The 10,979-nt window shown below is 45.9% G+C and overlaps 1 protein-coding gene across 1 annotated transcript in view; it reads left to right on the forward strand.

The window, feature by feature from the left end:
• The window catches only part of LOC102385748 (arginine-glutamic acid dipeptide repeats protein), a 23,941-nt gene extending 18,657 nt beyond the window's left edge, over window positions 1-5,284 (forward strand). The window contains exons 9-11 of the mRNA XM_006018799.2: window positions 1-93; window positions 553-733; window positions 1,864-5,284. The exon at window positions 1-93 is cut by the window's left edge and continues 51 nt beyond it. Coding sequence (XP_006018861.1) covers window positions 1-93; window positions 553-733; window positions 1,864-1,897 — 308 coding nt within the window. The 3' untranslated portion in view covers window positions 1,898-5,284. The remainder of the gene's footprint in view (window positions 94-552; window positions 734-1,863) is intronic.
• Window positions 5,285-10,979: the final 5,695 nt, after the last annotated feature.

The raw sequence follows: 10,979 nt of genomic DNA on the forward strand, positions 1-10,979 counted from the left end.
TGGCGCGCTTTCCCTCCCCACCCGGTACCATCCCTAACCCATTGCTAGGGCAGCCACCCCACGAGCATGAAATGCTTCGACACCCAGTCTTTGGTGAGAACACTTCACCGGCCTTCCTACCAGCAGCGCTCTGATCTGAACCATGGTGGCTTTTCTCTGGGTCCAGATATACAGTTGGAGGGATTGGGGACTCTGAATTCCCCTTTGCAGTTCTTCCACTATTTTTTGAGCTGAACATTTTTATGCTGTATTTCCATTGAAGTCCCCACCCACAAACACACACCTCATTACCAGGCCTCTTCTGTTGGAGCAAAGTTCTCGTGGTGTGTTTTCAGGAGGCCACGTGGTACAGTGGTTAGAGTAGGTGCGAGTCCAGAATTCAGGATTGTATTTCCTGTTCTACCACCGACCTGCCGTATAAACTTGGGTGGGTTCCTTTACAGCTCTGTTTCCCTATCTGCAGAACAAGAATGAGGGTAACGCTCTGCTTACCTGCCTCATGAGGGTAGCAAGAGCCAGTTCGTGTCTAAATAAAGATTGTGTCTCTTGCAGGTACCCCCTACCCGCGAGACCTGCCGGGTGCCATCCCACCTCCAATGTCAGCGGCCCATCAGTTGCAGGCCATGCATGCCCAGTCGGCAGAACTGCAGAGACTGGCAATGGAGCAGCAGTGGCTGCATGGGCACCCCCACATGCACGGTGGACACCTACCAAGTCAGGAAGATTATTACAGGTGAGAGGCACCAGCAGTGCTACAGGTAGCAGCTTTCTGTTTCTACTTTCCCTGACTGCTTCCCTCCAACCTACCTAGCCTATTAAGCGTGCTGGAGATGAGCGTGACATGTTCATTAAAGGTTATGACGCTTTCAGGAAAACCTAATCTTAGATGCAGAGGGTCAGGCAGACGTTAGGCATTAGATCAGAATACCTGGGACATGCAGTAAATTAGCTGAATCTTGCTCTGCGGGATTAATTCTGCTTTCAGTAACGTTCGTTACCCTTGCTGCTTCCTGCCGCCTCCTTGTGAGGGCAGGGAAAGATCCCAGAGGCTTTCACCACCATTGTTCGTCAGTAAAAACAGACCTGACGAAGAATGTCTTGCTTTTAAAAGCTTGCCGAACTGTCTCCCAACTACACGGTTGGCCCAATAAAAGATATCACCGTAGAAATCCTTCCTTACCAGCCAATAACAAATTACTAAAAAAGAACAGTAGGTGAAATTGTGTGAATAATGTGCACATAAGAAGAGTGGTAGAACAGAGCTGGATGAAGTTTCTCCCAAAATTATGATGGGGATTTTCTTCCCAGTTGCCCTCTTTGGGGTGACCCCTTCTCATTTTGGCTGCTTTGACGGTCTGTCTGCTAAGAGAGGACGGCTGCTGCATTCAGCAGGGTTGCCTTTGCTCTAAGCACCGTAAGCGGACAAATGAGAAGCATGTTGTAAGCCAGTCTCCCTATCTCCTTTGGTGTCCGAGCCTTGTCTGCGTTATGGGAATTTGATATTGGCTGACAGTGCTGGAGGCAACCAAGCTGATACTGAAGGCAGTTGATCCGCCAGTATAGATAAGGACAAAGTTTGTTTCCCCCTGTTCTTGGGCTCCTTTTGTCCATAGTTGATGAGCTTGATAATGTGAAGAAGGCCCCCACAGAGGAAGAACCTCAGTTCCTATGACAGACCGTTGTCTTCACCACCATGGTTGTCCTTTTGTTCTGAGCAGCCAGGCCTCTTGTCCCCCTTCATGACATTTGGATACCACTCCACACTGCTTTTGTAGCGACGTGTAACAGCACGAGCAACTGCCTTGGTGCAGCCTCGGGCTGTGTTCCCTTTGTCTGCTAAAATGAGTTTTCTTTCTCTTTCAGTCGACTGAAGAAAGAAGGCGACAAACAGTTGTAATAAATTATTTATTTCTATTGCCGGCTTATGGAAACCCCAGTCCTTGGGAAGGAATGGAACATTTTTACATACAAATAAGAGCTGCAAAAGCAAAAGAATATCTTATAAAAATTTCTTTATATATTTAAAACAAAAAGAAAAACAACCCCCCCCCAACAACTAAAGACTTATCAGCGTAAATAGTGTTCATTTGTAGAGAAGATTTCTCAAGACTGGTGTGGGTCTCCCTGCATGACAACCTATTCAGAAGCCTATTGAAAAAAATACAGGACTGTATGGAGTATTCAGAGAACTTCCCTGCAATCTTGTTTTTTTTTTCCCCTGTTAGTTTTGAGTAGGTGCTAGAATCAGGCTCACGACACAAGTCACTGTATGTGAAGAGACACTCAATGCATCTATATCTATTAAAAACAAAAAACAAAAAAAAAAAACAAGAATTGCAAGTAGGTGACATAACAAGCTCTGAATCCAAGTGCTATAATAATAAAAATCTACTTTTATTTTAATACATTGTAGGAAATCTTCATAATTTTAAAGAGAGCTCAGTTCTGCAGCATGGCTTTTTAAGTCTGTAAATAACTTTTTTGGGTAGGGGGGAGGAAAAACGAAACAAAACTCCGCAAATGTTAACCTTGATTTTCAGTAACATCACGAATTGTGAATTCCTACCTGGTATTGACAGAATACAGAGTTGATTTTTTAATAAAAATAAATATATATAATTATCCCTTTAATTAAAGGGAAATGATGGGTGTCAATAATTTCAAATGGGCAAAAGCTTGAAATTTGGTTTGGTATCAACTATAAGCATTAAAGGGAGTTGCAGGGATAATGTTACAAACGACTGTTTCTGTTTTAGGTATTTTTTTTCCCCATTAGCATTACACCTCTTTCTCTTCTGTCATGATTTTGATTGATTGAGTTCTGTTTCCCAGTGGTACAGATGTCCCTTGGAACTAACTCCCTCGTTCTGTATCTAATATAGGGGTTAACCTTACATTTTGGCTATAATATGTCTCCTTCCTTTACCTTTTAAAACAACCAGGCAATTGGATCACCTGGTTCAATTTGTTCTAAACTTCCCTTTTTTACATGTAAGAAGTAGCAAGAATTAAAAAAAAAAAAACATCTTGTCCTTTTAAAAATGATCCAAAGCTCTGGCCTTTGAAAGTCAGGGTTTTATATGCATGGACAGAACTTTTTTTTGGCCGGGGACTGCTTTCTCTAGCTTTTGTATTGATAGGTTTTTAATGAGAAGGACAAGGCAATTGGATCTGCTGATCAGTTCTGTGTTAAGCTCTTCCACAAAGTCCTATCTTCATTTCACTTTTTAAAGTGAAGGCTGCCAGTCTCTTTTTTTTTTTTAAACTGATGCACAGGTTTATGCATCACTTGCTGCTTGGGGATTAGGCGAATCTGTGTACAGCAACATTTGCCGATTCCCAACACAGCAGGTTTATGCCTAACGGCCCTGGTGGGCTGGTAGCTTGTGTGTCAGTGGATGGCAAATGCAGAAAAGAGAAAGGGCCCGTGCAGTGGAGCAGCAGGCAACGTTTTTGCATGCAACTCTGCTCTGTCTGCACAGACACACGGCTCTTGCACTTGCCTGCACCCCATATTGAACTTGGTTTTGTTTCTGCTTTAGCCCTTATGCTTTTGCCAAGGCAGAGGGTAGTGGATCCAACGGACATCTTAATCTGCTGGCCACATTTTCTACTGGTGAACAACCTTTTCCATTCTCTCTCTTAACTCTCGAGGGCTCTGTCTCTGCCGTTGTAGACTGTTATATGTGGTGGTCGTGTCATAGGAGTGTACAAAGCCATGTTAAATAAACTTGTAGTTAATCATTCATCCTGGGTGGAGACAGTAAGGTGTGCGCAGTGCTGTAACCACCACAGACTAGCGTCAGAGCGTTACGGTTAATGGTTGCACTGATGGGCAGATGACGACCTCAGTTTATAAACTGAAACCTTCATTGGGGAATTTCAGTTACTGTCTGCCCATCTTTGTGAAAGGGGAGGAAAAGGCTTGTTGCAATTCTGTCCGACTGTCCTCCCCCCACCTCGGCTTCCAATTTCTTTTAATTGTTTTTCAGTCCCTTAATGGTAAGTCAGTCCCATGAGAGCCCCAGCGTTTGAACTCTGGTGTTTGGTATCTGGGGGCTCCTATAGACATGCAGGGAGCCGGCTCTGACGTGCCGGAAATCCAGCGCATTGGAGCAGACTCAATTAATTAAACTTAATTACCACGCTCCAGCAGACTCTAGTGTCATGTGTACCAGCATCCCTCATGCTGAAAACTGGTGGCAAGTTCAAACACCCTGGTGCCATTTTTCAGCATGGGGGATGCTGATGCATGTGACACTCGGGTGCTTTTAATTAGTGCAGCTCGCTAATTAAAGCGCCCCCCAACGTCTCCCAGAGCATGTGTAAAAATGCCTTGGCTTTTGGGGCTTTGGATACCAAGAGATTCAACACAGAACCAGTAACAGTAGCAAGTCTGCAGTTCCTCAGGTTGTCTGCTGTGATCAGGTGAAGAAGGAATAGCACCTGTCTAGTACATACCATTTTGAAGCTCAGCTCATGGTAGAGGTGCCACCAAGATTTCCCTGGTCAGAGGAGACAGAGCATCCAATAATACCGAAGGGTTGAATGAAATGAATTGAATTTGAATTCTCCCCCCCCCAACTATCCAGGATTGTGGGAGGCAGGAATACCACCCATTTCATTTGACCACCCTACCTCCTTATTTTGTTGTCAGATCTGTTTTTACTAACAAAAAGATGCTGATTCATTCATTGTTCTTTCTCTCCCCCTCAGTTTTTCCAAACAGCAAAACTACTGCTTTTACAATCACTATTCAGAAGCAATTAGTTGATCATCTTTTCCGCTCGACATTCTGACAACCTTTTCTTTTAACATCCTTGAGCACAGAAGCAATGAAGTCCTTCCTTCTCAAATGGATGATTAACTGCAACTTTTATCTGCAATGGCTTTTGAAACCATCTTGGTGTTCGATGCCCTGTTATAAACCACCCAAATCTTTTGGTTTCCTTTCAGAAAAATCTTTTATCATTTTTTTTTTTCCCCCTCTGTTAGGAAGGTTTTATTTTTTAAACTTTGCTTTAGTGTTTTTGAAACGTCTCTCTTGTTCTATGTCGTCATGGTTGAGCTTGTTTCACTGCACCGTTAAGCAGAGTGTACATTCTGACTGCTACATTTATATATATCTTGAAGCTTAATGTATATATGAGTAGTTTGCCATGGGATAACACAGTGTAAACAGAGTAGAAACCCAGAAATCGTGACTTCTGTGTTCTCTCCATTTGAGTATTTTGTAATTTTTTTGAAATATTTGTGGACATAAATAAAACCAAGCTACACTACAGCAGCCAGGTTTTGCCTGTATGTGGAGTGTGTCTGTTACTTGCTGTGAGTGGGAGAGGGTGTTTCTGCCTGGTGTAATAAGGGGGACCAGTATGATGGTGTTGTCCAAACCTCCAGCAGAAAGCAGGTCTGTCTCAAGCCGTGACTGTCTCTGGTTATGGTGGTTAAAAGGGGAAAGTGTAATGCTGTATACAAGGGCTAGCGTCCTGACCAAATTTCAAGATGCATAATTGCATTATGTCTACCTGAGGCTAGCTGCGTTCCCCAGGGAAAGCCCGGCATAAAATTGACATCTGCTTAGGCTAAGCAATGAAACAGAGAAGCACATACACTTCAGGGATATTTCAAACGCCGTTGTCGCGCATGTAATAGAGCTGTACTGTGCCACTGATGTAGCTATGATCAAACCGGTTGTTAAATCTGAGTGAAGCATGAGAGGGAGATCGCTGCATCAGGTTTGGTGGAAAGGAGGTGACTGCTCTCTCATCTCCCCTTTACATCAACTCGTAGGCCAAAAGGTGTTTGAAAACCTCTGCTCTGCTTTAGAGCACAGCTTGCGAATGTGTTCCTAATGCAGTTTGCTCTTGAGCACTGCTTCCACACTGCTCTGGTTTGCTTAACCCAGTTTGACCACCATCAAGTTTTAAACGTGGGAGGCTTTGTCAGGATTAACTGGACCAACCAGCAGTCTGTGCTATCCTTAACCAGAGCAGCCAGAAAGCAGCAGAAGTTTTGCAGGGAAAATTCTCAAAAGAAAATGTTTGCAAAAAAATTGAGTAGAATATTTGAAAATCTTCACGTATAACTCATACCCCAGAGGCCCAGCTGCCAGCCCCTCTTGGCTTTATTTTCTTGCTCTGAATGTGGTCCTGTGTTGCTCTGAGAACGGCAGAGAAAGGACATTTGCCTCGTTGGTGGTGAGTATTGGGTAGCTCATCATCTGTGCCTCGTGATAGAAGGAGCAGTCAGGTGTTTGAGAGATTCCTTTGTTCTTAACAATAGCCCTGTCTCAGCACAGCAAATACAAATGTCGGGTTAATAGTCATTATAAATAGGAGGCATTCTGCTGTGGGTTTAGTTTGTCCCATCCATTTTTTTGTTTTTAGCCTGGGGAAGCTTGAATTGTTTTCCCTTCTGCCTTGCACGGGAAGGTGCAGGTACTATGCAGCAAAGAGTTGTGCCGTGTGAGTATACACTGCTGTGTGCTCCTTTTGTGAGTCTCAAGCTCCGAGCACTCGGGCTTCTGCCTCCTCTTCATCACTGATGCAGCTGCTAACTTCAGTGGTGTTTACTCCTGATTTTGCACACAGGTGAAGGGAGTAGTAGGCACAATAGTTCATGAGATGCGACTGGGCAAATCATTACTGACTTAAATGAGCAAGCACGGAAATGTGCCCCAGCAGTCACAATCTTTCCTTGGCACTATAATCTCCAAGAGACACTTCCTTAGGCTGTAGATTCCTCATACACGTCGGAGCTGAAATAGAAGTGACAGGAGAGGCATTCCAGTGGCAGCAGTAATTGCGGGGCTGAGGCTGCATGATAACCAACTTTGTATTTATTGCCTGCTGAAGAACAGATTTGCTTTCAAAGTGCATACCTTGGTGTGTTTGTGTTCGCTTGTAATGGCTCCTTCTCGATTTTTAAGGGATTAAAATGCTCTTTTATGAGCTGTTTGGGCGTTACTAGCTTGCAATTCATGGTTCTTAATAATGCCCCCACTAGCTCATGAGAGCTTTTTACAATGCCATAAAGAGAAAGGCAAAGGGGAACACTTGCACAGCGAATGTTAGATGATGAGGGAGACAGTAGGACTGCAGTGTCTTCCTTTTCCTTCATAAGGGCTTGATTTTTTCAGAAATGCAAAACTGCCCTGACTCTAGTTCAAGCTCATGGAAATTGTGAGCGTGCCAGGAACACTGCTGGCTTCTGGGGCCTTGGTCAAATCACTTTTAACAACTACCAGGTTGCTTCAGACTTCCCCCATCCAGTGAGGATGCCTCCATTTGAATCCTCCTCCATCACCAAAAAGTGCAAGTGTAATTTCATTGAATAAAAAGGGGGGAAAGTTTACTCTTCTGTGCCTTAGTTGCAGAATTATATTAGAGATACTTTCCACAATGGGTCAGATTCTGACACGAAGCATTTCTTTATCACAAACGTACTGTCATGCATGTGTCCTTTGCAGTATGGGCCTGCACTGTAGGTAGGAAGTACCTAGTTGTCTGTCTGCTTGGAGCAGGAGGAGCAGCATTTATGACTTAAGATTGAAAGGGAGGCTAAAGCTGCATGTTTCAAGCAGCCTTTCTATTTATTCCCAGTGGTATTTTCTAGGGGAAGGTCAGTTCTGTCTGTTGAAAATAGCTCCTGAATGTGTTTTTCTCAGCCTGGCCTTGACACACTTGCTGTGGTATTTGTTGTGACACTTTTTTTTAATTTTCTGTATTTAATATAGCACTTGAATAAGCCTCAGCTGCTCTTTCCACTTGCTACAGGTTGCTGATTTTCCAGCATTAGAATGATGTTCTGTACAGGGACTGGATCAAAATAAGATTTTGCTTTTATTGTCCTGTAAATCAAGTAGGCTTAAAAAGTGTTGTTCCTACCATGGAAATGGCACCTTGGCAATACAAGGCTTAGGGATGAAGGGCACTTCATCATGTAGGCCGGCTGCATGCGGAAACGCCAGCTTCCATTCTCGCACTGTATCAGTCATTAATGGCAGTGTTAATCCAGGGTTTTAGACCCCAAGCTCTGCTTGCCATCTGTTAATTGTATGGGGGAGTGGTTGCAGCCGGGTTCTTGGACTAGGAGTTTATTATAGAAGCATAGAAAGAAGGACCAGAAGGGACCTGTAAGACGATCAAATCCGGTCCCCTGCCGTGGGCAGGAGGTAGTGGGCTCAAACGAGCTCAATGTGGTGCTTGTCCAGCCTCTTGAACACTGCCAGGGATGCCGACAGCACCACCACTGCTGGAAGTGTGTTCCAGATTTTGGTTACCCATACGGAAAAGAAGTTTTTCCATATGTCTAGCCTAAACTTTTCCCCGACTAGCCTTGTGCCCCCTGGTCCTCGTCCTCCCAGGGGGTGCTCTTCTGAAAAGTTGCTCTCCCAGATCCTGGTGTCCTCCCTGGACATATTTGTAGGCAGGAATCAAGTCACCCCTCAGCCTTCTTTTACCTTGGGGTTTGACCATGAGTTTCTTGCAAGAAGTACTTCTCTGGCCATAAAGACTCCAGTCTCCTGTCTTTTTTCCTTGCGCTTTGGAAAGGTTTGTAGGCACATGCAGACAATGAAGTAAGGAGAAAAGGAAAAGGAGGGGAACCCCCCACCCCCCTTCTGCAGGAAGCTGCTTTTTACAAATGAAATTGGCCTGTGAAATATTAGTTTGTTTAATTAGTCTACCGTAAAGGGCAACGAAATCCACAGTCTAGGCAAGTGATTAAGTTCTCAGTTTTCTGCTAATTTTGGTCACGAAGCTAAATTAATGCGTTGATTCTCATGAAAGGTTTATTCATGGAGCCGTCAGCGCCGCAGTGAGTCTTGGAAGCTTAACTGGCACTCCTCACCATCCTACCATACTTCTGACATTTGGTCGTAAAGCAGGAGGGCTTATTTGCCTGCCTCCTCTGGAGACGAGAGATTAAACCTGGTTTAGGCCACCAATATTAAACTGAACTTGCTCATCGCCCGAGTGCCAGGTGGATTTTTGCTGGCCTCCTAAAGCCCTCTTGTATTATGGTCCTCTTGACAGTCCCTAGCAAGCCCCAGGTTGGAACGGCGGAGCAGATGCAAGGTCAGGGCTGAGGTGTGTGGTTGGAGCTCTGTGGCAGGGAGCTTTCACAAGAACATCCCTGCTTCATCAATCAAGCCTGGCATGATTTAGTTCTGTCAGTGTCTGGCTTCCAGCCTTTCTCTTGCTCTCATTATATGGAAAGGGAATTAGGCAGCTCTCCAACAGCATAGGGTATATTTCCCTGGAATGTAAGGACTTCTCTCTGGGGGACTTTTAGGCCAGAGCACTCCTGTTTAATTGAACCGCAAAACAATCTCCGGGAACTGAACATAACAAACCCCTCGCAACAGCTGGAGCCTTGGCTGCACAACTGACCACACGCTCCGCTTATGAAAAAGGTCACGCTGCTTAACAGTATTTTGAGGTCTGCACTGTTACGCTGCTGCGTGTCTTAGGTCTAGCCCAGAGCTGTTGACAATGCACAGCAGCCCATGCAAGAAGGGTAGATCCCTCTAATTAGTTCAAGGTGATGCTTGTATAATTATTTGACTTATGCTTCCCCCAAAATGGTCTTTTCCCCTCTTGCTAATAAAGTGCAATTTTTCCCACTACCCTTAGTTGGTTTTGGGAGGGGTAATGGTTCCTGTTCGTGAATGCAGTCACTGGTCGTTGCTGTAGTATTGCGGTAGCCCCTGTACAAACATCAACCGAGACCACTCTGGCCCTCCAAGATCTTACGGCCTTGCTCTTTCCTTCCCAATTCCTGCTACAGCAGGCAAGTACTTCTCAACTGTGCAAGCAGAAATGAGCGTAGGCTCTAAAAAGGCTGGCTGGGATTCAACAAGGTGCTTAGCCCACATGGTTTATCAATAGCAGGCTCTCCAGTATCTGGGTGGATTAGCTGGGGTGCTGATACACTGCTTGAAACTGCCACATGCTTATGCCCAGCTGGATCTGCCCAGTGTGCACAGAGACCTCTGGAAATGTGATGTGTCCAAGGGGACAGCGTGGTCAGTGCCCAATGCACGGGGCACTGTGGTCAGGATCCCTTGAGCCCGACAGTCCAGTCTCAGCCTGGACACCCATGTTGGTCCTGCCTGGGTCTGAGGTGCTGACAAGGCCAGTGGTGCCAGTTTCCTGAGATGGGTATAGCAGCACTGGCTACGATGCCGCGTCCCCCGGCCTCTTGGGGACCAAGGCTTGTGGGCCTCTTGAGGCATTACTGCCCGTGTGCTGAACGTTATCTGCGTTCTTTGCTCCCTGAGTGACCTCAGATAACCAAACGTCAGCTGTGTCAGGCACTGGTTTATCCAGCACGAGGCGGGCACAAGCTGGCTTCGTGCTTCGGCTGCTGCTTTGCTCAGTGCCAGTGAAACAGCAGGGGAGTCAGAAGCCCCACGGTGCTTATGGGTGAGAAGCCGCCTTGCACCCCGGCCCTCCCGCCTTGCAGGGAAAGCAGGTGCTTGTAGCCCGATTACAGAGCAATCCCTGCAGCAGCTGGGCTGGAGTCAGAGCAGATGATCTTCACCTGGAGTCCAGCCGGCGCCAAACCCTGTGCATGACCTCAGTCACTGGAAGCAACTGTGTGTGCAACAGCCCATTACTGGTACCCATGCTCCTGCTGGGTTGGCTCGCTTCTGGCTGTCAACACGGCTACCGCAGGTAAATGAGCCCTTATTTCGTGGGTTCTGCATCTGGCAACGCACCTGGCTCTGCTATGGTGGGTGAGGAGAGAGCAAGACTTTTGGTTAGGGCTGGACACAGGCATGGGCGAACTGGGCAGCTGCCCGGGGCCCGAACAGAAAGGGGGCCTGAAAATGGTAATTTTTATTATTATGATTATCATTATCCCTGGTGAAGGGGGGCCCGATACTAAAAGTTCACCTGGGGCTGCCAGGAGCCTAGGTACAGTGCTGCCCCACTTCTCCTTCGAGAGAAGTCAAAGGCTGCTCAGCCACA

The sequence above is a fragment of the Alligator sinensis genome, unplaced genomic scaffold (assembly GCF_000455745.1).
Source record: "Alligator sinensis unplaced genomic scaffold, ASM45574v1 scaffold569_1, whole genome shotgun sequence".
NCBI lineage: Eukaryota > Metazoa > Chordata > Crocodylia > Alligatoridae > Alligator > Alligator sinensis.